Consider the following 27,208-nt stretch of genomic DNA (forward strand, 5'->3'; position numbering starts at 1 on the left):
AGATCGTCCGACAGGACGACAGGTGAATGGAATCGGGTACTTGTACAAATAGTTATTCTCAGGTTCGAGCAACGGCGATCAGTTTCTCTTCTCTTCTACATGAAGTTTGGTGTATACAAGCTATATACGAAGCTATCGTATAATAAGGATGTGCCGTTACAGCGGAGCTGCGGCGGGGACGAATGCGGCGGCGGAAATCTCTACCAGCGGAATCCATCCACCACCAGTTCAACTCAGTAGACACATCCTCTACATGGGAGTTCCAGCCCATTCTAACCCCAAAACACCTCTCCCCTAATCAGATTAACTGCTGTAAGTCCCTCAAAATCACCCACACTACGCCAACACAACCCAACCGAATCCAGCCCAATCCAATTTCTCCCCGCTCAAAATAAAATCCTCCCCACCCCGCCGCCGCGCATATCCAATTCCTCCCCCACCATCCTCACAACAACTAATATATCCTCCCTCAACACCAGAACTAAACCAAACCGAACTACAACCCACCAAAATGGCCGACACCGACCCCGTAATAACCTTCACCCAAGACCCCAACATGGCCCTAAACCTGGACCTAAACATCCAAGAAATCCTCCTCGCCGCATCCACCCACAACATCCCGCTCCTGCGCCGCCTCATCCGCGAGAACCAAACGCCCGGAAACCCCGCCAACGTCAAGGACCCGGAGACGGGGTTCTCGCCGCTGCACGCGGCCATTGCTGCGTGCGAGGAGGAGGACAACGATGCCGAGAAACAAGCCAATGGCGTCGACACAAATGCCGATGAGGGCAGCGCAGGCGTCGTCGAAACAGTCAAGTTCCTACTCGGCGAGGGCGCGATTTGGAATGATCTGGATTTGAATGATGAGACACCGGGATGTATTGCGAGACGGTTGGGGTTGATGGAGGTTTATGAGATGATTGTGGATGCGGGGGTTCGGGCGGAGTTGTTGTTGGGGAGGTTGGAGGAGGGGTGGGAGGCGTTGGGGGATGATGATGAGGAGGAAGAGGAGGATGAAGAAGAGCAGGAGGGAGAGGGTGTTGAAGAAGCTACTACTGCTGTTAAAGCTGAAGCTGAAGCTGCTACCACTGAAGAACAACCAGCAGCAGTAACAGAAAACCCCTCCGTCACGCAACCGCGCTACCTCGACTCGAACCTAACCTTCACGAACGACCGACTTCTCGACAGCGACCAGAACGGGGTAATGATGTCGTGGGAATCCACCATCATGGAGAAGTCCGCGGCGAAGCTGCTCCCCACCCCAGGGCTACGGGTCATGAACATCGGACATGGGATGGGTATTGTCGATACGTTTTTGCAATCGCATGGCCCCAGTGAGCACCATATTGTGGAGGCGCACCCGGAGGTGGTGGCGGAGATGAAGCGTAAGGGGTGGGATCAGAAGCCTGGAGTCCGGATCCATGAGGGCCGGTGGCAGGATGTGTTGCCTGCGTTGGTGGGCGAGGGAGTGGTGGTTGATGCGATCTACTATGATACGTTTGCCGAGTCGTATAGTGATTTCCGGGAGTTCTTTTCGGAGCAGGTGATTGGGATTTTGGAGCAGGATGGAGAACATGGGAGTGGGCGTTGGGGATTCTTTAATGGGATGGGCGCTGATAGGCAGATTAGTTATGATGTTTATCAGAAGGTGGTGGAGATGGATTTGTTTGAGGCTGGGTTTGATGTCGAGTGGGAGGAGTTGGAGGTGCCGGCGTTGGAGGGTGAGTGGGAGGGTGTGAGAAGGCCGTATTGGAGGATTGAGAAGTACCGGTTGCCTATCTGTAAGTTTATGGATTGAGGTGGATAGAAATTTGGTTGGTGTTGCTATAGTACTATATAGACATTGCTTGTGATGTATCTCCATCTATGGCATCTTGGGTAATCATGTACACACGCTCTCCTATAAACCTTGAGAATGGCACCCAACGCCTGTAAATGCAAATTCCTTATCCCATGAACCGAATAAAGCAAAAACTGCAAACCAAAACAAATAGTCGTCAATCATACAGCTTACTGATACAGCCAAACGCCTTATAACTGGATGAGGTCCACTTCGGAAAAGTCGGGCGGACTGCGGCTGAAGATCGTGTGGCATTTCCCATCCAGCGCCTGATACTCATTACTGATCCAGATGTGCTTGCTGAACCGCTGCGTGCGGTACACCTCGTCGTCACTGACCCCAAGATCGTCGCGAGGGATCCAGATCACTGGTCGCTTGGCACGCAATGCGTCGTGTTGAAAGGCACGTTGAACGAGCTGATCACGCTCGTCAGGTGTCAAGTCCTCCAATTCATCGTGGATGCCGGAAAAGAGCGTGGTCCCAACGTTGCGCGAAGGAGGGCCTTGGGCCTCGGCGTCTTGTGCGATCCTGTCGCGCAGACGCTGGACACTGGGTACTTGAGTATTGGAGTGGGCCTTGTAGTATGGTGACCGCCGGTTTGGTGATCGTTCAGCCCAGGATCGACGCTGCGGTCCGAGATGTGGCCTATGCATGGTGTGGTGATTTTGCCGCTCGGGGGAGGAAGACTCCAGCGTCTTTAACTCGATATCGTGCGACATTCGGTCAATCTGATGCTGACGATGTTCACGCTCAGCCAGCTGGTGCTCGATAGTGTCATTCGGATCTTCTTCCTCCTCATTAGGGAGACCTAGGCGGGTTCTCTGGGCCCGAGCAAATTCCTCATCACGGCGCACCGCGTCGTCCTCCAGCGTGATGGGCAGGTAACGGAACAGAGGCCCAAACGCGTCATTCAAGAGGATCTGATAGCCGGCTGTCAGGAAGAAGACAATGATCATGATGATCGCCTGTCCTTCACAAGCAACTTCGCCCTGCGTGTCCCGGACCAAGAAGAACAGTCCGATCAGACTGAGTTCCATGACATATAGACCAGTGAACAGCTGATTGATGGCTCGTGGGAAAAGCAGTCCACCCGTATCGAAGCGGAATTTGGTCACGTAAAGCGTATTATACCGGTAGACGAACCAGAAGAGACTGAACGTGATCACGTTGAAGATCAGGATAAGTGGTGCAATGACACAGTAGATCAACCCTAAAATTCAAATTAGCAAAAAAAAGCCATCGGGAAAGTAAGGAATCAGGCTTACCAATGGACGCAAGCGTGGTATACACCGGAAAGAATGTACCCCATTGCATCTGATTCAGATTGGTTGTGCGGCCCCATTTCTTCCGCGCCGTCTTGTCCAGGATTGGTGCGAGAATGAACCAGCTCACCAGGTTGACGATCTGGACCAGAGCTCCAGCACTCACTGACATTGCCTGAAGAATCATGTACGAGAAGAAGTAGTTGCTAGACGAGGGAATGTTCTGCGCCAGAAGTTCAGGCCAGCTGGTAACGTCGGCCACGTTGCTGATGATGGTCGAAAAACTGGACGAGATTGTCACAACCAGGAACAGTTGCACGAACAGGAATGCAAAGTAATAGTTCTGAACGGTCAACTCGACGGCCATACCCGTGGAGAGACCTTGTGTTCGACTGAGAAAGCGAAGGATCAGGGGTAGAATAGCCATTAGAATAGCGAGGAAAAGTGCAGGCAACACACCCTGGATGGCAGAGATAAACCATCCAGGCAATGTAGAAAGCCAGGATAGCCAAGTAAACGCAGCTTCCAGGTATGACAGCTGAGAAAGCAAACCAGTGAACGCCACGGGAATTGCCCAGCCTATCACCATCCCACAGACAACGGCGATAATGCCAAACGTGCGCAGATAACGCTCCCACCATTTGATCGACATGTTGTCCCAGATGACGTCGTCTGGTGAGATCTCGACGAGACGAGGCGCCATCTGCTTGGGGACGTGGTGACTGACGGCCTGACAAGCCATATGTGCGGCGACTTGGTGGTTGAACTGGATAAAGGCTGAATTCATATGCGGAAACTTCTCCGGATTCTGCTGGTCGATTTCAATCTCCAGGTTCAGGCGCGCCAACTCCTTGCGACAGTAGTCGATGGTGTCGACCTTCTTGCCAATGAGCCACAATGATGGCATCCAACTGAAGCCGAAAATTGGTAGTCGCATCGTATCGCGATCTTTGGGTCTGATGTATTTCTGCCATAGCGGTTCTCCAAAATCCTCGTTGTCGAAGCCTTCATTGTAAGCAATGGGATACTCCTCTCCCTGTACCCGATCGCCCTCCTTGAATCCTCTTGGGTTGTCGGAGGGGATCTTTTCTTTGATTGAATTGCCGCTTTCAGAGCCAGTGACCTCTACATCCTCGTGTTCCACAGGAGACTCTGGGGCCGTGAGGGGCAGTTCGTCAGGCTCACTGCTCGTCTTAGAATCCTTGGACAATTGGCTTTTCCAAAAAGGCCTTTTTGGTCTAGACGCCGGTCGCGCTTCTGACGCGCTAGCCTCCGGGGTGAGCTCGGCATGATCACGGGGATCTGTCGACCAAACCTGAGTCTCCCCATCATTGGCGTTGTTGGCTTCATCAGTTTCAGGTTCTGAATGGTGAGGAGGGATGACCATAGCGTCGCCCGGCACAAATCCTCCTGATCGGGCCAATGTTCCGTCCAGTCCATGCTCGACTTTCTTGAACCCCCCAATCATAGATTTTCCCAGCTTTCCCATGCCCTGACCGACTGCCTCTGCTGCCTCGACGGCAGGGTCCAACGGGTTTAGTCGTTTCTTTGGCCCTGGCTGTTCCGGCTTCTTCTTCGATTTGGTACGATGCAGGATCTGGTCGAGAGTGCGAGCTTGGTGGGGATTACCGGAGCTGACACCCCCATCAAGCGCCAGCACTGAAGCCTTCCTGTCGGCGTCTTTCTTCTCCTTTGTCTCCGCTGTGTTTGGGTTCTTTCCGGCTTTCTTGGCTTCAGCTCTCGCTTGTTTCAGCTGAGCCTTTTTGCACTTGATAATTAGGTCGGTCTCAGCAGCCTCAAGTTTCAGAGCCAGCTCATCGCGCTGCTTCACCTTTTCGTTGAGATCATCAAAATTGCGGTTAATCCAGATGTTTCGGATTCCTCCCGGGAAGACATCAAACAGTGATTCGAGGGCCTCTACGGAAAGCCAGCTTTCGGGGATGGCTGTAACTAAAACAGTTGTCGCGGACGCTCGCAGTCGATGTTGGGGGGACGTCAAGTAGGCCTGCCGGAGACGGATATACCCTCTGAGCTCGTCAAAGAACACGGCGCAGACATAGAAGATGGCGATGACAGCCATGACCAGATGGCCCCAGTAGCGTGATGTGTGCTCAGGTTTGACGTTGCCCCAGGCAAGCTGATCCAGACCAGTGACATTCCATTGGCCATCCGCTGCTGTACCATTTTTGTAGCTCGTGTCCTTGCCGCCAACTTTATTCAAAGGCAAAAGAACTGGCAGGATTAGACATCCTAGCGGGATAAAGATCTTGAGAAGCATGCGCAGGTAGCGGAGAAAGAAGTAAGCGTCGAGGCCACATTTTTGTATGAACTCGGTGCTAGAAGTGCGAAACACGGGGACGATCCATCGAAAGAAACCCGGCGGCGATGGTTGCGTACGTTCCCTGTCTGAGACTAGGTAGGTTCTTGGTTGACTGGATATCGATCAGCTTCAGTCATGTCTCCTCGGCTATAGTTACAGGTGGATCACTTACTAGATACGAGTGAGCTTTCCTTTGAGTAAAATAAAGAGCAGAAATTCCACAGCAAAGACGACAATGGCAGTGGTTAGGGAAGCAACGAAAGTTCCGATGGAGATACCCTCCTTATCCTTGCCACTGCCGCCGGCGTGTTCCAGCGCCGACCCCAAATCTGTGGTCATGGTGAGGGAGCAGCGAGCACCACTTGGTAGCTCGGAGCAGGTGGTGGTGGTGGCTTATGGAGGTAAGGAACCACCAGAAAGGTGATGAATGAAGTCGCAGTAGTTAAGAGAGTTCTAGATTCTGAGTGAAGGGAGGAAGAAAGAAAGGTGCAGACATCACGAGGGAGGACAATTATACAATTGAGTAAACAGCACGTCACAAGCGAGAGCGACAAAATTAGTAGTAACGGTAGCAATTAGCAGTGCTCCATAGACGCCCATGAGATGAGGGCGGAAATGGGGAGAACCAATCAGTGCATGTAAGGGGATGAGATGAACCACTGTTGGTGAAAAGACAGCGCTAACAGAGAGCAAAGACCTGGAGAATTGTCTAAATAAAGAGACAATGACCACAAGGGGGAAGGATGGGGGGGAGATTAAAACCAAGCCAAATAATGGAGCTGCAGCGACAAAAGCGAAGGGGAAAAACGTGTTACAGATAGAAAAGACCAAACAATGACAACAGTGGCACCCACTTTGCAGCTCCTTCCACCAGTCAGAGAAGCGTTTGGGGGGGAGCCCAAAGGCAGCAGGGCAGAAGCGCCATTTGATTTGGGGAATGGCCGATCCTCACCGGGATGACATCAAGGCGCCTGCCGAAACTGCACGGCGCTTCCTTAGCTGAACACTTACCGTCTCACGAGCCAGGGTGGGTGCTTCACCCGCTCTGGGGGTGGAAAGAGACTGTCTTAGTGGCCTTATACTATTTAGAATCGGTTATAGTCTACGTAATATAGTATTGAGATGGCGCGTACTACTACAGCATGGTATATTGTGCTCAACAAAATAGTCAAAGTCTTCAAAGATAGGAATAGAAAGAGAATAAGGGATGAATCTTTCATTCTTCGTTGCTTTTCCAGTTCGGTGGTTCTTGCCTGAATGAGGAAGGTGTGACCCTGGCCCTGGTGACCCACTGTTCGTTCCTAATTTATGATTGGCTACCATTAGAGGAGGTGGCGGTGCATCCCAGCCCTAAATGGTTCCATCCCCACCAGCCACAAAGGTCATGTGGTCAATGTGGCTTTCTGTCACGCTATCCCAAACAGGAAACCACTTTACGCGGTGGACGCGTTGCAGCGCGTTGAGCTCGACGAGAAGAGAATTTGTTTTCCCTTTCAGGCCCACTTCGAATTTGTGCCTCAAACTCTCCATCGCAACCACAATCATCCACTCCAATCCACTTCCTACTATTTTCACCTACCTAATTACTTCCCCTCACCCCCTCCTCTGTCGGTCCTTTTTTGGTCCATCTGTTTGTGGACTTGTCTCTTCATAGGACCGGCTCATATCATGTCGTCTCCAGCCTCCTCTCGTCGTAGGGGTCGTCCTGCTAGGGATTCGGCCGTCTCCTCTCCGGCTCGCTCGACTCGCTCGACTCGTTCCCAGCAACAACGCCAAACCAGCAGTCCTACCCCGCTCGGTGATGAACAATTACAGACTACCCCTCGGGCCTCGAGGCGCATTCGGGGTGATGCGCCCGTCCCTTCCTCCTCCCCCATGTTCTTCCAGTCTTCTCCCATGAAGGGGAACAGCAGCAGCGCAGAGACTCCCGATATTCGAATGGACGAACCGAGCTCCCCCGTAAGAGCTTCTTCCACATTGGATGATGGCGAAACTACCCCACGAGGAAACGGTGTAGCTGCCCTGCGAGGTATATCCAACTTGGTTCGATGAAGCTTATATATGCTAACATGTAAACAGACTCATCCCCCATCCGATATGTCTCCAGCTCCAGTCCTACCCGTTCCATGGGTCGCCAAGCAGGTCGTTCAGACATTCCCAGCAGCAGCAGTGGCTTGTTTGTCTCATCGCGCTCCAACGCCGATGGTCACCGCGGCACCTCTCGTCGTAACGACCTTCATTCGGGCGGGTTTGGTTCGACCCCCAGTCGCCGCCGCAGGATATTCGTTGACGCCAACGGCATGCCTACTGCCGATGGCGAACCGCAGTCTGATGCCACGTTCTCCAACATTCACCCGGACACCTCAGAGGCTGAGGCCTTGGGTGGCAGCTCCACCCGCGTGATTTGGGGTACCAACATCTCCATTCAAGATTCCATGTCCGCCTTCAAGAACTTCCTCTACAACTTCGCCACCAAATATCGACTGTGGGCCGATGGAGCTACAGAAGATGAGACCCGTATCATGGGAAATACTGCAGAAGAAAGAGAGTACATCACCATGCTCAACACGATGCGTCAGCTCGGTGTCACCAATCTTAATCTCGATGCAAAGAACCTCAAGGCATACCCGTCGACGCAGAAGCTGTGGCATCAACTTCATGCGTATCCCCAAGAAATCATTCCTCTGATGGATCAGACCGTCAAGGATGTGATGGTGGAGCTGGCTGGCAAGGAAATGCAACGCCAGCGCGCTCACGCTCGTTCCAACCACACCAGGGATCTCAGCTCGGCTCCCGCCGTGCCCAGCTCTGATGCTCTCATGAGCGATGCTGCTCGGGCTCCTCCGGCTGAAATCCAGGACCTCGTCCAGGAAGTCGAGTCCAACGCGTACAAGGTCATGCCTTTCGGCCTTGACTCTACCGTTAACATGAGAGACCTTGATCCTGCCGGTATGTTAATAACCCACCTGGTATGATAGTCCAGTGCTAACGTGCCTTAGATATGGACAAGTTGGTGAGCATCAAGGGTCTGGTGATTCGGGCTACACCCATCATCCCCGACATGAAAGAAGGTGAGACTCTTGGATAATCTATTGGTGTTCCGAGACTAATATGTTTTCTAGCCTTCTTCCGCTGTCAGATTTGCAACCACAGTGTCCAAGTCGATATTGACCGGGGTCGTATTGCAGAGCCCACTGTTTGTCCTCGTGAAGTCTGCCAGGCTAGAAACTCGATGCAGATTATCCACAATCGTTGTGCTTTTGCGGACAAGCAGGTCATCAAGCTGCAGGAAACTCCCGACAACATCCCCGATGGCCAAACCCCTCACTCGGTTTCGCTCTGCGTGTACGACGAACTTGTTGATGTTTGCAAGGCTGGTGACCGCGTGGAGGTAACTGGTATCTTCCGATGCAATCCGGTGCGCATCAACCCCCGCCAGCGGACGCAGAAGACACTTTTCAAGACCTATGTCGATGTTCTGCACGTCCAGAAGATCGACCGCAAGAAGATGGGTATTGATGTGTCCACCGTTGAGCAAGAGCTGTCGGAGCAAGCAGCCGGGGATGCCGAGCAGACGCGAAAGATCACTGCCGAGGAGGAAGAGAGGATCAAGCGCACCGCCAGCCGGCCCGATGTGTACGAGCTTCTCTCTCGGTCCCTGGCGCCCAGTGTCTACGAGATGGATGATGTCAAGAAGGGTATTCTGCTACAAATGTTTGGCGGCACCAACAAGACGTTCCAGAAGGGTGGCAACCCACGCTACCGTGGTGACATCAACATTCTTCTGTGCGGTGATCCGTCTGTCGCCAAGTCGCAGCTGCTCCGATATGTTCACAAGATCGCGCCGCGCGGTGTCTACACCAGCGGCAAAGGTTCATCGGCCGTTGGTCTCACAGCCTATGTGACCCGCGATCCTGACACCAAGCAGATGGTTCTCGAGTCCGGTGCTTTGGTTCTCTCGGATGGCGGTATTTGCTGCATCGACGAGTTCGATAAGATGAATGAATCGACGCGCTCTGTTCTACACGAAGTGATGGAGCAGCAGACTGTGTCCGTTGCTAAGGCAGGTATCATTACCACCTTGAATGCCCGCACCAGTATCCTTGCCTCTGCGAACCCCATCGGCAGCAGATACAATCCGAACCTCCCGGTCCCGCAAAACATTGATCTTCCTCCCACCCTACTGTCTCGATTCGATTTAGTTTATCTTATGCTCGACCGGACGGACGAGCAGGAGGACCGTCGCCTGGCCAAGCATCTGGTCAACATGTACCTGGAAGACAAGCCCGACAACGCAAGCAGCGAAGAGATCTTGGTAAGTCCGGAAGAATGTGACATGTATAACAACAGCTAATCTGTTCCCTCCGCGCAGCCCGTCGAATTCCTCACAGCCTACATTACCTACGCCAAAACCAAGGTGCACCCCGTGCTTACCCCCGCTGCCGGAAAAGCCCTCTCCGATGCGTATGTCGCTATGCGCAAGCTTGGAGACGATATCCGGTCGACAGATCGCCGTATTACTGCCACTACGCGTCAGCTGGAATCAATGATCCGACTGTCGGAAGCCCACGCACGCATGCGTCTCTCCTCCGAGGTAACAGCCGACGACGTGGAAGAAGCCGTGCGTCTCATCCGGTCGGCTATCAAGCAGGCTGCCACCGACTCCCGCACCGGCCTCATCGATATGGGCTTGCTCACCGAGGGCACCAGCGCCAGCGAGAGACGCAACCGGGAAATGATCAAGCGCGGCGTGCTCTCCGTGGTGGACGAACTGGCTGGCTCAGGTGGCTCGGCTCGGTGGGCTGAAGTTTTCAGACTTCTGAACGAGCAGAGCAGCACACCCCTGGATAGCAACCAATTCAGCGAGGCAATCTACGCCTTGCAAAACGAAGGCATCGTGAATGTCATCGGTGAGGGTGCGCGGAGGAGCATTCGGCGCAGTGCACAAGCAATTGCCTGATCTCCTCCTGCCTCGACGGTGGACTAGCTGATGAGACTACGATACCATGGAATTACATAATTATTGGATGGGTGCGAATTACATTTATTTATTTCTTCATCACATGTCATTATCTGAACTGCGGAGACGGTGTCTGGTGTTGGGTTGATTGATACGTATTGCAACAGAACAAATCAATGTATCTAACGCGCATTATCACGGGGTTTATAAACCCAATGCAAAGACGTATGATTGGACATGACTAGTTTTTTTGGACGTTACGGAACAGTTCCTTCTAGCATTATATTTCATCTCAAGCTAAAAAGGTCTCGCCGCCCTTAGCTGTCTTGTAGGGCTCATAGCAGTAGCCTCTTTCAGCTCGCTGGTACTAGTGGAACTGCCTGGGCGAAGTTTCTCACGCTTTGACTACTAGCCTGTCTTTTGTCTTAGATTCCCTCGTAGTATGAAAGAAAGATTGGTCCCGGTGGCGGAACACCGACGGCCAATCCAGGGTTACTAGTGAAGGTGTTTTGAAAATACCACTTCGTGCTATTGCGAGAACGAACTACTAGTATCTGTGAAAATATATTGCTGCCACAGTTTGACCTGGTTCTATAGAAATACTACTAGTGGTCACTGATAAATAGCCTGCCTCCAAGGTACTAAGTATATATTAGCAAGTACTAGGTCGGTGGGCACTGCGGTATTATACAGAAGGGAATACGTGACTTGAGAGTGATCTGGGCTCCAATTGAATTTTCTCTGTACTGAGAATGTAATGCTTGTTCGGGAGAGTGATTGGTAACTCTTTGCTGACTTTACTGAGAGATGTATGTGCCTGAGGTAGGTTAGATAGAACGAGTCGAAGCCCGCTAGTATATATATATATATAAATTGAAGATACGTCAGATACTGATAATACAGAAACGTAATGGGTGCGACTGGTCCCAAGGGTTCATACAGTACCATAGTATATATCAAATTGCCAATTTGAAGAAAATTCTCTCTAGCCTTCTTATATCTCTCATCTTGATATGCGATTACATACAAGAAAACAAGGCAGACGAGCAGAAGTCTGCCAGACGTGAACTACTTAGTACTACTGCACTAAATCAAGTATTCTAGTAGATCTCCTCACAGAATACATCGGGAGTCTACCCAATAGACTCGGATTGTTCCGACTCATAACGTGGGCTGATATAGACATATCTCTAGCAAGGGTCCGACCTGCGCACATTATGAATAAATCAATTACCGAAAGTCAAGCTTCGAGGCAAGTAGTCGTAATCTGTGACATTGAAGAATGACACACGGGTCATACATAGAAATAGGCTACTTGATTCTAGGTGTATGAATAGCAGATACAAGATACATACATACATACACACAATAGGCCCGTCCTGTTGATTATAACAGCTAAAAGGGGAATTTACTAGCGTGCCGAAGAGGAGTTTCATATTAACCTTTGTATCGTCTTTGCCGGGGCGATGAAGCCGATTGGTTATAAGAGTAGGCCCCAGTTGCTGCCGCGGCGATGATCGAGGATCCAGGCCTTGATGTTCCTGCACGTTTAGCTAACGGTGGCGTTGATGGGGGGTTGGATTGTGTTACTGTTACCATCTGGCTGCAGCCCGGTGAGACATTAGCACACACACTACATATGGTGTACTTTCTTTCCACAAGTAGTACTTGGTCTTATGTTGGCTGGAATGAAACCAGGGAGCCTTTTCCGGGTCCTAGTAAGGCTAGTACTCTAGTAGATAGATCAGCGGGCAGGACGGCGAATTAAGATCGGAATGGGGTGAGACGGTTGGCATGTGAGACCACCATCTCTTAGTAGTCTAGCTGTTATCGAGTGGTACCTAGATGGTAAAGGAAGCACAAGACACTAAGTAGATAACTGGGTATTTTAACAATTTCAGAGGGGAATTGGGTTACCGGTACCGTTGATATGCGATTATACCTATCCCCACTGACCTTACATGCAAAATGATGAATTTGCAGAGCGTAGAGGTATTGGAAATTACCCGGACGTATAACGTGGGATGGAATTGGTGAAAGGATGACCTCGTATCGATAGCAAACCACCGGCTAGTCCCGAAGTGGGAAAGCGGTGATGAGGGAGAGCAAGCACCTGCGCAATCGAGTGGCTGAGAATGCATCAAGCAACGGTAGTCATCCAAGCTATGATTTAGAGCAGTTTTTAGGGTCTTCTCCATGCAAACTGGAGCATGTCTGTCATTCTCCCCGATTCCCCGTAACATTGGCGTGTCTTGTCCCTCCATTTGCACCCTCTTTTGACATGCGATTTTTACCTAGGAGATTGATATGACCCAATGGTAATGGCACGGGACTGCAATCGCAGCTCGGTATTACCGGTACCAGACCCAAAGCAAGGGCCAATCTTGGGGCCGATAGCGTTATCGGGAGGAGTCACGGGTTGACGTCGACCGGGCCTGAGGTCTCCGCCATCCTGGGACGGGTCTTTAGCAAGCATCATGAGCTTCGACCGGCTCTTGTACATAGTCGCCTTCTCTTGTCCGTCTCCACTGCTGGCTCCCTGCGCCTTCGTCTAGTAATTAGCATCATTTCGACCAGATTAGGTCCTTTTCCTTTGACTACTCTCTTTCGATTTTTTTTACTTTTTTTCGGCCCCCCCCCCTCCTCTCTCAGCTTTCTTTTTTCTGTTCGCTCTCTCTGACGACCTGCTTTTACGTCAATCATGATCTTTTCTTCCGACCTCTAAACAGCTCTCCCCAAACATCCACCAAATCGTTAACGCCCCTTACTCACACCCTGTTTGCCTCCTATTTCTATCCCAAGAGCTTAGTCAATTGACTTATTCACTATGAGGTGTGTAGCTCTTTTCCAAACTTTCCATCTGATTGGATCGCCCAGCTCACTGGTTCGTCTCTTGTCTAGGTTCGGAGAGCACCTCCGATCTTCTATGATCAAGGAGTACTACTGGTACTACATTGCATACGAGGATCTGAAGAAGGCTCTCAAAACCGGTTATGTCACCGAGCCTACGCCCGAAAACGCGAGGCCCGACCGCCAGGCCTGGTCGGAGGACGATGAGAAGCACTTTGTGACCCTGCTGGAGAGCGAATTGGACAAGGTCTTCAACTTCCAGCGAATCAAGAGCGCGGAGATCGCTCGTCGCATTCAAGCCAGCGAGACGGAAGTCAATGATGTGGTTTCCCGCTTGGATAATTCCTCCAGCTCTCGCTCAGACAGCGCCTCAAATTCGCGTTCCAGCCGGAGGCCCCCTTCCGACGAAGACTTCTTGTTGCTCGAGCAGGTCTTGAGTGACATCATCGCCGACGTCCACGATCTGGCAAAGTTCACCCAACTGAACTACACTGGCTTTCAGAAAATTATTAAGAAACACGATGTACGCTTTGATTCTCAGTCGCTGCTAGAAACGCAACTTCGGTGCTAATTGATTCTTTCTAGAAACAAACCGGGTGGCACTTGCGGCCTGTCTTTGCTGCGCGACTCAATGCGAAGCCGTTTTTTAATGACAACTATGATGCGCTCGTCGTCAAGCTTTCGAAGCTTTACGACCTTGTCCGTACCAAAGGTAATCCCGTCAAGGGTGATTCGGCCGCCGGAGGCAGTCAGCAGAACTTTGTCCGCCAGACGACCAAATACTGGGTTCATCCCGACAATATCACTGAGCTGAAGCTCATTATCCTTAAGGTATGCGCGATAACACCTGTCAATTCCTACGAGGTCGTTGCTGACCAGAGCAGCACCTTCCTGTGCTGGTTTTCAATCCTAGGAAAGAATTCGAGGAAAAAGATGCCGCTATTTCATCCATCTATTATGATAATACCGATACATGGGAGCTCTACCAAGGTCGCTTGAAGAAGACCGAGGGAGCGGAAGCCATCCGACTGCGCTGGTATGGTGGTATGGAAAGTGACCAGATCTTCGTGGAGCGGAAGACCCATCGCGAGGACTGGACGGGAGAGAAGTCTGTCAAGGCGCGTTTCTCACTGAAGGAGAAGCACGTTAATGCCTATCTTTCCGGTCGCATGACCGTGGAGAGCATCTTCGAGAAGATGCGCCGGGAAGGTAAGAAGAGCGAAGAGGAAATCGACAACTTGGAGCAACTGGCACGGGAAATCCAATACCGAGTCATCACGCGAAAATTGGTCCCTGTGACTCGATCTTTCTACCACCGAACCGCCTTTCAGCTTCCCGGAGACGCTCGCGTGCGTATATCTCTCGACACAGAATTGACAATGACTAGGGAGGACAACCTCGATGGTCGCAGCCGGGCGGGAGACAATTGGCGGCGGATGGATATCGGCGTGGATTGGCCTTTCTCCCAGCTCCCTCCCGAGGACGTGGAGCGCTTCCCCTATGCCGTGTTGGAGGTAAAGCTTCAAACGCAAGCGGGCCAAGAGCCACCGCAATGGATCAGAGATCTGACGGCCAGTCACCTGGTCGAGGCGGTGCCCAAGTACAGTAAATTCATCCACGGCACGGCCACCCTCTTCCCCGATCGCATCAATCTTCTTCCCTTCTGGATGCCGCAGATGGACGTCGACATTCGCAAGCCGGCTACTCGCAAGTTCGGTATCCAGCGGCCTCCGGCTAGCGCACCTTTGTCCACCACCGAAACACCCGAGGATGACGAGTCGGACGAGGAAGACTCGAATGAAGCACGCTGGGTTGATAGCACGAACACGGCTGAGGCCACGACTGCCGATCAAGAAGCCCTGTTTGCCGATACCGATGGAAACGCCTTGGATATAGAGGAGCGAATCGCCGCTCAGCCACTTCCCGGAGACGAGGATTACCCGTTATACGATTCGGATGCAGAATCGGTTGATTCGGACGAGTTGGAGGAAGCGCGTCGTGTGGGTGGAACCTACTACTACAAGCAGTTGGCAAAGTACTACGTCCACAATGCTGGAAATGCCATGGTACACTGCTTCACAGCGCTCATCCCGCGCCCGCGTCCGACCAGCATGCCGCCCCCGGAACAGAATGGAATTGCCGTCATGGGCAACAAGCGCACGGTGAAGCGCTTCCAAGCTCCCAAGGGCAAGCGTAAGTCAATCCCACCTTCTTTGTATCCAAGCAATATTCCCCTAACAGTCACAGGCATCCACGTCCCCGTCCGCGTCGAGCCAAAGGTCTACTTTGCCGCAGAACGTACCTTCCTCTCGTGGCTGGAATTTTCCATCCTCCTTGGTACAATTGCAGCTACACTGTTGAACTTTGGAGATGACTACATCACCTTCGGATCCTCTTGGGCCTTCACCGTGCTGGCTGCGGTCGCCCTTCTATACAGTCTCATGCTGTACGTGTGGCGTGTCGACAAGATCCGCAAGCGCCGCGACGTCAAGCGCGTATACTACGAGAAATGGGGACCGACGGTCGTCGGTCTCGGACTGGTGGTTATCGTCATGGTTAACTTTGGTCTCCGGGCCCGCCAAGCCGGATTCTTGGCTAAAGATGGAGACCTTGACGACGCTCCTCACGGAGGCGAGCTGTGATGCTTCTTCGAATTCTGGGTATAAATTGTTGCGATGAAGTTATCTATCTGAATGAGTGAATCCGTTTCGTTTCTAAGTTATCATCATTATATTATCCTCTGCCCTTCTTTCAGTTGGAAAGGCTGAAAGCAGCTGTACTGATTCTCATGGTCTGATTGTACAAAAGCTTGTGTATGATTTGTTTCCTTCAGTTGTTCCGTTCAGATACCAGATCCTTTCCTGCGCTGTCCTTGATGTTGGTTTAGTTGATGTGAGGTGGAAGAAACAGAAGAGAAGAAAGCACCAGAAATTGATGACTGATTGTGTGTGTGGTTGGTTGGTATGTTAGTATAGCAGTTGACAGACAGTGGGTAGTTATCAATCACTACAAGAATAAATTGATATACAAGAGCAACAGTTTTCAACATCATTAATAAAGTCTTTCATCTCGTGCATCCATCATCTCGTAATCTACCAATAACCACCACTGCAAACAGGCAATATGATACTAGTTAGTATCCATCCACCCATCCAAGCCATCATCACACCCAATAATACTAAGTACTAAGTGAAATAGAAAAGATCACGGATTCAAATCCACCACCGGATTAACCGTATCCTCCAAACTGATCGCATCCGGATTCGACTCTCCCACCCCGGAATACCGATTAATCCATCCCAGCACCTGCTGATACCAAACAAGGCTATTTTCCTGCCCAGTGACCCTACACAAACCACACAGCCAAATTAGCAAATTCCCCCCCTCTCCATAAGTTACAAAAAAAAAAAAAAAAAAAAAGGAAATATGGATGTAGAGATGGGTAAGTAACGTACCAATGATCCTCATCCGGGAAATTCAAAAACCGACTAGGCACACCCCTCTCCTGCAACGTATTAAACAATCCAATCCCATTCGCCACAGGAATCCGATAATCCATATCGCTGTGGATGACGAGTTGGGGGGTACTGTATGCGAGGACGCGGCTGGGACCGGATGGATCCGTGTTGTGGAATGCGTCGCGGGCTTGCCAGAAGGTGCCGTTGAACTGGATTATTATTTGTGTTAATATCATGTATACTTATTATATGTGTGTGTATAGGGGAAAAGAAAGGGATGGGGTTTACCTCATGCTCAACAAACCACAACTCATCCGTCTCGACCCACGCATCACCAATAAACGGACCATCATGGCTAACCAGCGCCTTGAACTTGCGTCCAAAGTCATCGCCCTGGATCCAGGTGATCATGAACGCGCCGAAGCTGGGTCCTGCGGCGATGCCGTTGTCTGTGTCGATGAAGTCGTAGGTGTCGTGCACGTATTGCCAGGCTTTGGTTAGGTCGTCGAAGGCGGCGCCGGCTTTTATTATCATTTCATATGTTAGCTGTGTGTATAAGAGGGAGAGGGTTTGGGAGTTAGGGGAATGGGCATACTCCAGTTCAGTTGGATGGCGTCTGTGAGCTGCTGGCCGAACCCGGTGCTCCCCGTGGGGTTTGGTTGGACGACGACGTAGCCCTGGTCGGCGAAGACCTTGGAGTGCCATTTCTGGTTCCAGGTATCGGCCCAGGCGTCTTCAGGGCCGCCGTGGATGAGGAAGGCGAGGGGGTATTTCTTCGATGGGTCGAAGTCTTGGGGGTAGGTGAGCCATCCTTGGAGCTGGATGGGGTTAGTATGTTTGGGGCATATCATTGGGGAGGGAGAATTACGGTGGTCCAGTTGCCGTCAAAGTAGAATTCTTCAAAGTCGGAGGAGCTGAGACCGTTGAGCTCGGGGTCGATCTCGTTGGCTGAGGCCAGGGTGTTGATCACGCCGTCGTCTGGGCTGGCGGTGTAGACGCTCCAGCTTGTCCAGAAGGCGTTGGATGTGACGAGGAGCGTAGAGTTGGATAGGACGTATTGAGCTGATACGGTGCCGCTGTCAGTAAAGTTCGTGGGCGTGAAGTCGTCTCCTGCATCGCCTGGGATGGCGAATAGTCTGGTTCGTCCTAGATCTTGGCTTGCCACGACGAGGTTGTCTTCGTCGATCCATGTCACGGAGGAGGGAGACCGGTCCCAGTCCTTTGCAAGGGGTGTGATGGTGTCATCGGTGATGGAGTACACGTAGAGCACATTGCGGTCCGACTCGTATGTATTGGTCGCCATTTGGAAGTATGCTATTTTATCGCTGCTGGGGGAGAACACTGGGTTGTTAGATTCGCCTTCAACTCCCTCCGGGGTTGCAGAGCTATCAGGGCCGTTGACGGCAAACGCAGTCGCAGAGCCATCGTGGGGAACGAGATAGACATAGGCAGCCGTGTTGTTGGCAAGAGGCAGCTCTGGGGCTTTGCTCTTGAAGGTAACCCAATTGCCGTCAGGCGAGAGGTCATAGTCATCGTTGCCTCCAAAAGGAGGGAATGGGCTTTCGGCTCCCTTGACTGGGTTGACCAGGTTGGTTAGTCCGCCTGAAGAGGTGTATTGAACACTGCCGTCATCGCCAGTCGAGCTTTGCAAAGTGCCGGAGAATACGGCGTGGGAGGCGGTGGTCAGGTAAGTGTCCCAGTGGCGCACAAAGATGCTGTCGTAGATGCGTGCGGTACTGGGATAGGTCTCTGCGAGCTGGTCGTTGTAGGCCGTTCCATTGGGATAGGACTTTCCACGCAGGATGAAATGCACGTCGCCGGAATCCGTCACAGTTGATTTGATGCCGAGGAAACCGGCGGAGAGAGAGGCTGCCTTGTAACTGCATCAGGTAGGATTAGTACCAACCAGCAGAGACATCGTTGAAGGTCTGAACCAACGAGTTTGAAAAGTCAGAAGTGTCTGCAATCCACAGTTCCACACCACCGGGAATCTGTGCATTGGTGCTGTTGATGTAGAGGAGCGTAGAACTATCAGACCCAAGCCAGATGATCTCCTCAATGTCGCCATCATCGGTGAGGGTGGTGACCTCTCCCGATTCCAGGTCGATCAAGCTCCACCAGGTACTGCTGGAATGGGTGTCGAGAGACCATTGGGAGGTTGAGAATAAACCAGTGTCCTGGTCGTGTCAGCAGACAATACTCTGTTGTATAGCTGGAATTGCCAATCGACATACACCGGACGGGTTTGGTATGACATCGCCTCTCTGCGGGGCACCAATCATCTGTCTGTGTTAGTCCTGTTAGCCATGCGCAACCTGGTTAATTAGAAGTGTTTTGAGGATACTCACTCTGGGGTCAGGGCTGACACTGCGGAGGCCGCAGCCGCCGTGATGGACAGCCACCGAAGAGCTCCCATCCTCGAGGACTTGATGTGATTGTCAGGGAAAAAGGAATGACTGGTCCTCGAGCCAAGATCAGCATGACATGGCTGCCAGGACCAATTTATGCCCAGCGGAAGGGTAGGAATTGTCTCCTGGCTGGCTGAATGTCGGGCTGAGCTTCACGAGCTGCCAAATCGGGGCCAGCTTAAAGCAAGGGAGGGCTGGAGGAACAGCCCAAGCACTGTGCTGACCCTGCCGATCTAAGGAAACCGACGGATCCCATTTGTTAGCGGCGTACCATTCCATCAATCATTCTTTTTTACTTGAAAATGGCCTGGAGCAGCTGTGGCGTTTGTAAAGCCTATTCGGACGCCATCGTCTGGGGAGGATTTAACAGATGGCGAGGGGCAGTGGACTCACTTGAGACCCCGTAGAAAATCCGTCTGGAAAGGGAGACTTTACAAACAGCAAGGGAGATGTTTGCAATTTGTGCATCGGATTGAGAAAGCTTGAGTGTATATTGCTATTCTCACCTCAGGCTGAGACATTATCCTTGACTCCAACGGAATGGGCCCTTACAGAGCAGCCCCCAAAGTCTAACAATGCAAAAGCAATAGCAGAAACACTTTATTGTGGGTATCCAGAACCCAACGGCATTACATGTACATATACCTCCCAAGTCATGAAAGACATGCAGGAACTCCGCGCTTCAGTACTCAAAATCGTCATCCACTCCTCCCTTGCCAGCATTCTCCTTCTGAACCGCCTCTTGCTTGCGGTACATCTCCGCCACGGCCCGCGTGGTTGTTGCCTGCTCGGGCTTCTTATCGTCTCGGGACTTGATGAATCGGGGGAAGCGAAGAGATACGCCCTTTCCTCCCCCGGTTGTCCCCATGAACTCATCCGCCGCCGCCTTGTATCGGGGACTGAGCGTTAAATCCGCAGTTTTCACCTCCCACACTAACCGCGGTTCGAACCATACATCGGGCTGATCTTTGGGCACGTTGGAATGGGAGTAGAAGGGCTTGGGCCGATCAATCGTCAGAGGGGAGAGTGCATTGTAGAACTCTTCTAGGATCGCTTCCGAGAATCCCGTGCCGATGTTGCAGATCGTCTCATATGTTTGCGTACTTGAGTTGTACGCAGCCAATAGGAATGCACCGTAGACCGATGTACGCTTGCCTCGACCATGATAGGCACCAAGTACAACAAGATCAAGGGAGTCACCAACTCCACTGAGATAATCCTTCTTGACCTATGCCATTGTTAGGGGACAGCTTGTCGGTTATATCAAGTGAGGCTTACCTTGAGCCAATTCCGACTCCGCTTACTAGGCTCGTAGCCACTTTCATCCGTATCCAACATTTTTACCATCAGACCTTCACAGGATGCCTTGACACTATCATCAAGCAGTGTCTGGATCTCATCCAGTACATTGGTGTTTCCGTACTGAGCGAACTGGAATTCGCCTTCCGTCACCTGGAAAGATTCATGTAACAGCTCACGGCGTTCTCGTAGCGATTTTTTGACCGTAGGCTATTTGACAGTTAGCAGAGTTGACGACGCAACTGCAAGTAAAACTTACCTCGCCATTAAGGAACAGAAGGTCGAAGGCGAATACGCAAACCTTGACCTTGACATCTTCCGCTTTGACATCTTTCCTCTTGCGAGTCATGAGCTGTTGGAAAGGCAGAACCTTCTTGTTCTCCGTATCCCAAGCAACAGTCTCGCAGTCTAGTACAAAACTCTGGACACCCTCCTTGATCCAGCCATCAAGCTTGGCTAGAACGTCAGGGTACTTCTTCGATAGGTCCTCAGAGTTACGCGAAAAGATTGCACTGAGGCCCTTGGCATCCTTCTTCAAGGTGGCTGTCGCACCCGGATATTGATGGATCGAGTCAGGAGCGACGTAGTGGATTTGGGCTCGTTCCCCGTCGTACTTGTACTCGCAGGTGAACTCCTTTCCTTCGAAACGGTCAAGAACTTCGGTGATGGACTTGGTGGGTTTGGCAAGCATGGGCTTGAGGGGAATACCCGGCTGCAGCTTGCAAACCTTGGGCAGGTTGGAGAGGCCATGTTCGAGGATGGCTGGTATAATCACTTCATACGCCGGCAGTTCGCTGTAAACAGTCTTCAAAATCGCCTCGCCTTCTGCCAACTTCTCGGCAGAGGGAGTCTTCTGGCCCTCCATAGCGGCCTCGTGTGCGACGACAGCTTGGGCAAGGGCAACAAGCACAGTCTTCTCCGCCAGTCCAAGTCTAAGCTTTCCTTCTAAGAATCGAACAATGTACTTCGCTTCGCTAGGTCCACCTTTGTCCTTGGTGATATCAATGCCTTTGCTTCCTTTGCCTGCGGTTGCTGCGTCGGCTGCTGAAAGCAGCTTCTTGATACCGGAAATCTTCTTATCCTGGGAACCATGGCCCTGAACCTTCGCAATACCAAGAAGACCTTCGTGCACTCCACGAACTGTCAATGGCTTCGGCTTGAACATGGTTGGCTGGTTGGACCGACTTTTGGCAGCTACCAAGCCAAGATCTCCGATTTCATGTTGGTCTGTTTTGATCACTGCCAGACTACGTCCGGTACTCTCACCAATAGCCTTCATAATCAAGGACTCGCCGATGCCGAGTTCAATGCCAGCATAATCTGCGGCCAGCTTGTTGATCATCAGTTGAACCGTAGGGAGAAGATCTTGGGGCGTTAGTCGCAATACTTGGCGAAGGAACAGCGAGCAATGAGCCAGAATCACTAGTCGTTTCGTCGTCATCTCGATCAGGGAGAAGGTGGTACAGAGCGCGGCATATGGAACTGGGTCGCCAGCTTTCCAATCGGGATAAGGCTCATTTCCAGCGGCCTTTAACGTAGCCTGAGCCTTCTCAATCTTTTTCTTCTTCACCTCGGGCTTCTCTTCGTCCTCACTCGCAGACTGTGCCTCCTCTTCCGCTACTTCATCATCCGAGACGCTCAATTCTTTCTGCGGTGTCTTCTCGCCTGATGCCTTCTCGACGACAGCTGGTGGCGAGGGCTCCTTCGACTGCGACCGCTTCTTAGGGCTTTTAGGCGATGGGGACTTTCGTTTGGGGGCGGAGGTAGCTTCGTCCCCTCGGGATGTCTTGCGGCGGCGCTTATTGACAGGCTGGATGTCACTATCTTCATCCTCGCTGCTGTTTTCTCTCTTCAACTTGTTCTGATCGGCAGGCTCCTCTGGCTTCGACTCCGTGGCCGGGTCTACTCTGTCGGCGCCACCATTCGCGTCCCCATTAGTTCCATGTCCATTGACAGGCTCCGGATCTTGCGCTGTTTCCGATTCACTATCCTTTTTAGCGGCTTTGCTCTTCTTGTTCGAAAACGACAGCGTGGTCTGCTTCTTGGGAGCTTCTTTAGGGTCTGAATTCGAGCCGAAAAATCGCCTGTTGTTCAAGCCAATATTAGCAATCCATACATTAGGACTTACAGATGCATCCGAGGTCCATTCACACAGACGCACCCTATAGTCAACTGGGAATCCCGAACATACCCCAGGGTAGCTTGCTTCCTGCCTTTTGAATCTGCCATTATGAGCGACGATCGCGTTGCGCTTGAACCAATGCCACTATAGGTCCTTCTCAGCTGCTGATATACTTCAAATTGCCTTGTTTGCGACGGAAGTAATGGCGAGCCTATCCGTGACAAGGTCAAGTCGCCAGTGTAGAAAGGCGACTTAAATTGCGAAGGCGCCGGAGCAGGTCTCCTGCAAGGGTATCGTAACAGTGGCGCAAGAAACGCTGAAGGGCGATTAGCGGGCATAGACGTTATCTCAAACGTCCCTCATCCTAAACTGGCAATGTATCGATTTATATGCACGAGAGTCGAGTTCCGAAAATCAGGCACCCCAAGTCGACATCTACTGCTGCCTTCACGGAGCCTTCCATTGCTTAAACGGGAACGCGACGTGACGTGACGCGAGATCCATTAAGATCACGTGATCAACTATAGTAGGCAAAACCAACGCCACTTGCAGCTGATATCAAAGACAGAACGAGGATGACAGACTGTCAGGATCTAAGCACCTGTATAGATTAGAAGCTTTCTGTATAATCGAGGCCAATGTGATCTGTTGAAAGCGCAGCGAAGAGCTACAGTCAAACATTGCAAACACCCACGACACACCGCCTTATATCATTGGCAGAATGTGGGGGCGAAGGCGGCAAGTGACTATCGATAATGGCCTGGTCTGTAAGGCAGCATCGGCCATCTTCGGATTTCCAGCATTTGGCCCGAAGTCGTGCATCTTCCATATCTGGGTTGCATATCAGATGGCTGTTATGCGATTGAATGCACGTCTAGTTTGATAGCATCTCTAACCATACCAATGGAGATCTCTAGACAGGAAGCTTTCAGCAAGGTATGAAGTGTACTTTATGGCAACAAGCTGCTTGCTAATAAATAGAAGCTTAAACCACCATGTGTTGAGCTCAGCTCGGTGGGCCTGCGATTCCGTGGGCGACAAGCAACTCCAAACGATGTGTTTCGAGCCCTCCAACCGGTGTACAACGTACTGGATGAGCTTGCTCGCAAAGATGCTCTAGATGAGAAGTTGGCAGAATATGCATTCTTCCCATTATGCCATATCTTCAATGAAACTCAAAGGTCTCCTGTCAACTGCTTGGAACTTTCCGTCAAGTGCCTGCGCATTCTCGTTGAGAAAGGATGGGGAAGGCGCTTGTCGCCACAGATGGGCAAGCAGCTCATCATCCTCTTAACCTTGATCGTGGGTGGCACGCCGAATAAATCAGGTGAAACCAATTCAACACAGACTCGGTCACCAGAGCTCGCCATTGCGGGATTCCACTGTCTTCTCACTATCTTCAATGTTCTAGATGGATCTGTTGCTAAGCAGACTATTTACCATGAAGTCGGCACTGCGACTATTGTTGACCAAATGGTCTATCTTATGCTCGAGGGTGCCGCAGATGAGGGGTCAGACGAACTCTGCATATCAGCAGCCAAAGCGCTTCAAGCACTCTTTCAGCGTATCACAGATCGAGTAGTACTGGCAAGTATAATGCCACGGACAGTCTCAACTCTGACAAAGATCATAAAACCGTCAACTCAGGTCCGGCGGTCGTATAAGCTTCTGTCGGTCTGCTTACAGATTTTTAACTACCTGCTAAGGACGGTGCTGAACGATCAAGTCGCCAAATCTTCGGAGAAGTCAGCTACTTCCCAAAGCTCAGATGATCAGCTGGTTCTTGACGCCTCTTGGCTCAAAGCTACCGCTACACAGATCAAACTTGCTCTTGCAAATGTTACCCAAATAAGGCGGCATGACCGGCCTGAGGTGCAGACAGCACTGTTGGAACTCTGCTTGATGATAGTAGAAGACTGCCAGGAAACATTGCAGGAGGCACTACCCATCATCATTGAGACTGTTGTTGTATTGTCCAACGTGGATGAAAATCAGGTGCCGAATGAGGCATTCGTTGCACTTAGACATCATGCCACCACTTATCCAGCCGTGATTGACTCTTTGAAGAACTCTCTTCATACGTGGGTCACTGCCTTTCCGAGGACCATGCAGAGCAACGACGAAACGGCGAAGCAGTGGGCTGTTAAGCAGATATCAACTGCCTTTCAAGTTTTGTCGCAGGTACAATCCGGTTCCGATCTCCTTGCAGCTAGCCTAGCGTCAGGCATTTGCGACAGTGTGGCCGCATCCCTGAACAGTTCGACAAATGCTCTCCAGCCTCTCAGTTCTGATGTTGCAAACAGCCAGACTCTGGAAGTACTCAATCATGGGGTCAAATCAGACTCGTTTCCTCCAGTCATTCTCGAGCACAGAAGCCAGCAACAAACGCTGAATGATTTGCAATCCATGATAATCAGACTCAATGCATCTGAGTCTGGCAGCGAGATCACACGTCTGATTATCAACCGAGTTCACCAGGAGAGGGGAAATGCTCTTATTGCACCTCTCTGGTTAGGTCTCACGTTCTTAAAGAGCAACACCCAACTCACATCTATTTTCGATGATTTCATCTCTACGGATGAGCTCGAACCTTCAGGTCAACGTTTGTCACGATCTGGCATGATTGAAGAGTTATACTACGTCTCATTACCCATACTCAACGAACCATTAGTCGATGAGTCTAGGGACTGGCGGGTACAGGCACTTGCGCTAGAAGCCGTTGCCCTTCAAGCCCAGCAGCTCGGGGAGGCCTTTCGTCCAGAGTTGATGGACGCATTATACCCTGTCCTTCAATTATTGGCATCCAGCAACTCGAGTCTCCAGAAACATGCTATAACGTGCCTCAACATTCTCACAACGGCCTGCAATTATGGCGATGCCAGCACAATGATTGTCGAAAACGTTGACTATCTCGTGAACTCCGTGGCCCTAAAGCTCAACACCTTCGACGTCTCACCCTACCCGCCCCAGGTTCTCCTAATGATGGTCAAGCTGTCCGGCGTGCGACTCATTCCCTACCTCGACGACCTGGTGGACTCCATTTTCAGCATACTCGACATGTACCATGGGTATCCCAAACTCGTCGAGATGATGTTCCGGACTCTCGCCGCCATCGTCGAAGAAGGCACTAAGAGCCCCTCGTTCCTTGCAATCGACAACGGCAAAGACAGCAATATTGACCACCACCAGAAGCCATACGAAAGACTAAAGATCTCTACCCTCGTCCAGGACCTCGCCAATCGAAAAGCAAAGCGTGCAAAACTAACCGAAGACCTCGGAGACATCGACGAAATCATCCCACACCCACAGAAGCCCTGGACAAGGGACCCCGAGAAGCCCAAGCACCAAGCATCCGACTTCAACACCACCATCGACGACCTTCTCAAAGAAGAAGACGACCCAGACGAACCACTCCCCCCGCCCCGCGAAGCCGAAGACAGCGAGAAACCCCTAAGCAAACCACACAACCTCCTCCTCCACATCATTCAATCCATCCCATCTCACCTCTCCTCCCCATCCCCCTACCTCCGCCGCTCCCTCCTCACCATCCTCATCGACGTCTTCCCAACCCTCGCCGCGCACGAAAACAGCTTCCTCCCACTAATAAACGACCTCTGGCCCGCCGTATCCGCCCGAATCAGCTTCCCATCCTCCCTGACCACCTCACAACCAACCACAGGTCCCAAATCCACCGACCTCATCACCACCACCCTCAAACAATCCCCCGCCGAATTCTCCTTCCAAGAAGAAACCTTCGTGACCACCACAGCCTGCAAAGCCATCGAAACCATGTGCAAAACCGCCGGCGACTTCATGGCCTCGCGCATCGAAACCGAATTTCCCCGCTGGGAGCGGCTCTACACGCGCGTATGGGACAAAGTCCGTCAAGACGCCGAAAAGGCCATGGAAAGACGCGCCCAACAACAACAATCCCTATCCCAATCCCAACAAGACACAACCACCGGCAGCCTATCAACATCCACATCACCATCACCATTCACCCCCTCCCTCTCCCTCACCACAACCGGCACCCACGGCACCCGCAGATTCACCCCCCACCACGCCCTCTGGCGCGCACTAGTGCCCCTATTCATCACTCTCCTCACACACGTCCGCCTACCATTATCCATCGGAGACAAGATCTGCGAGTTCCTAGCGGCATGGATAGTGCGGTATGCTGGGCCGGAGTATTACTCCTCCCGGACGCGGAGCAATAAACCTACTACTACTACTCAGCCAGCAGAGAGTGCAACCGCAACCGCAACATCGTCTCTAAGCGTAGAAATCGATTCAGTTGAGAATGTCATCCAAGCTATGGAGACGTGGAACGCCGATCTAACCTGGTTTATTTTCCAGGAGGAGAGGGCGGCGGTCAGGCGGGTGGTGGAGAAGAGTAAGAGGACGACTACTACTACTGCTGTGGCGACAAGGGGTCAGGCTCGAGCGCCTTTGATCTGTGAGGTTGTTGAGGATGAGGAAGAGGAGACGTTGAAGGGATGGGCTATGCCGGGGACGGGGTTGAGGTTTGCGGAGGTGGCGTTTTAGGTAGATCATAGTAAAGAGGTTGATGTGTTTGGGGTTGTGTTGGATAGTGTAGGTAGAAAATAGAACTACTTGTGTATTTTGTCATGTCTGGTTCGGTAATACTTGTAGCGAGGTGGCTCTTGTTCTTTCAAGGTAGTTTAGTCG

The 27,208-nt window shown here is 51.6% G+C and overlaps 7 protein-coding genes across 7 annotated transcripts; 4 read left to right on the forward strand and 3 right to left on the reverse strand.

Annotated features, from left to right (window-relative positions):
* Positions 1–511: 511 nt before the first annotated feature.
* Positions 512–1,798, forward strand: rmt2 (protein-arginine N5-methyltransferase; the record flags this gene model as incomplete). Its single annotated transcript, XM_035496835.1, has 1 exon — positions 512–1,798. The coding sequence occupies one exon, from the start codon at positions 512–514 to the stop codon at positions 1,796–1,798; it is 1,287 nt and encodes a 428-aa protein (XP_035352728.1).
* Positions 1,799–2,031: 233 nt separating this feature from the next.
* On the reverse strand, positions 2,032–5,761 carry AtWU_01722 (putative DUF221 domain protein; the record flags this gene model as incomplete). Its single annotated transcript, XM_035496836.1, has 3 exons — positions 2,032–3,050; positions 3,106–5,534; positions 5,595–5,761. The coding sequence occupies 3 exons, from the start codon at positions 5,759–5,761 to the stop codon at positions 2,032–2,034; spliced, it is 3,615 nt and encodes a 1,204-aa protein (XP_035352729.1).
* Positions 5,762–7,090: 1,329 nt separating this feature from the next.
* Positions 7,091–10,382, forward strand: AtWU_01723 (MCM DNA helicase complex subunit MCM4; the record flags this gene model as incomplete). Its single annotated transcript, XM_035496837.1, has 5 exons — positions 7,091–7,451; positions 7,502–8,371; positions 8,422–8,493; positions 8,545–9,737; positions 9,795–10,382. The coding sequence occupies 5 exons, from the start codon at positions 7,091–7,093 to the stop codon at positions 10,380–10,382; spliced, it is 3,084 nt and encodes a 1,027-aa protein (XP_035352730.1).
* A 2,827-nt stretch (positions 10,383–13,209) lies between these two features.
* vtc4 (putative vacuolar transporter chaperone (Vtc4)) lies at positions 13,210–15,874 on the forward strand (the record flags this gene model as incomplete). Its single annotated transcript, XM_035496838.1, has 5 exons — positions 13,210–13,214; positions 13,284–13,755; positions 13,818–14,063; positions 14,117–15,425; positions 15,480–15,874. The coding sequence occupies 5 exons, from the start codon at positions 13,210–13,212 to the stop codon at positions 15,872–15,874; spliced, it is 2,427 nt and encodes an 808-aa protein (XP_035352731.1).
* Positions 15,875–16,436: 562 nt separating this feature from the next.
* dppV (dipeptidyl peptidase DppV) lies at positions 16,437–19,106 on the reverse strand (the record flags this gene model as incomplete). Its single annotated transcript, XM_035496839.1, has 8 exons — positions 16,437–16,578; positions 16,688–16,899; positions 16,979–17,211; positions 17,286–17,508; positions 17,559–18,570; positions 18,629–18,867; positions 18,925–18,976; positions 19,039–19,106. The coding sequence occupies 8 exons, from the start codon at positions 19,104–19,106 to the stop codon at positions 16,437–16,439; spliced, it is 2,181 nt and encodes a 726-aa protein (XP_035352732.1).
* A 674-nt stretch (positions 19,107–19,780) lies between these two features.
* Positions 19,781–22,626, reverse strand: AtWU_01726 (DNA ligase (ATP) CDC9; the record flags this gene model as incomplete). Its single annotated transcript, XM_035496840.1, has 4 exons — positions 19,781–20,326; positions 20,377–20,607; positions 20,657–22,481; positions 22,559–22,626. 4 exons carry the CDS (start codon positions 22,624–22,626, stop codon positions 19,781–19,783), a joined length of 2,670 nt encoding a protein of 889 aa, XP_035352733.1.
* Positions 22,627–23,422: 796 nt separating this feature from the next.
* AtWU_01727 (uncharacterized protein) lies at positions 23,423–27,064 on the forward strand (the record flags this gene model as incomplete). Its single annotated transcript, XM_035496841.1, has 2 exons — positions 23,423–23,455; positions 23,504–27,064. The coding sequence occupies 2 exons, from the start codon at positions 23,423–23,425 to the stop codon at positions 27,062–27,064; spliced, it is 3,594 nt and encodes a 1,197-aa protein (XP_035352734.1).
* Positions 27,065–27,208: the final 144 nt, after the last annotated feature.

Source organism: Aspergillus tubingensis (assembly GCF_013340325.1).
Source record: "Aspergillus tubingensis WU-2223L DNA, scaffold_3, whole genome shotgun sequence".
Classification (NCBI taxonomy): domain Eukaryota; kingdom Fungi; phylum Ascomycota; class Eurotiomycetes; order Eurotiales; family Aspergillaceae; genus Aspergillus; species Aspergillus tubingensis.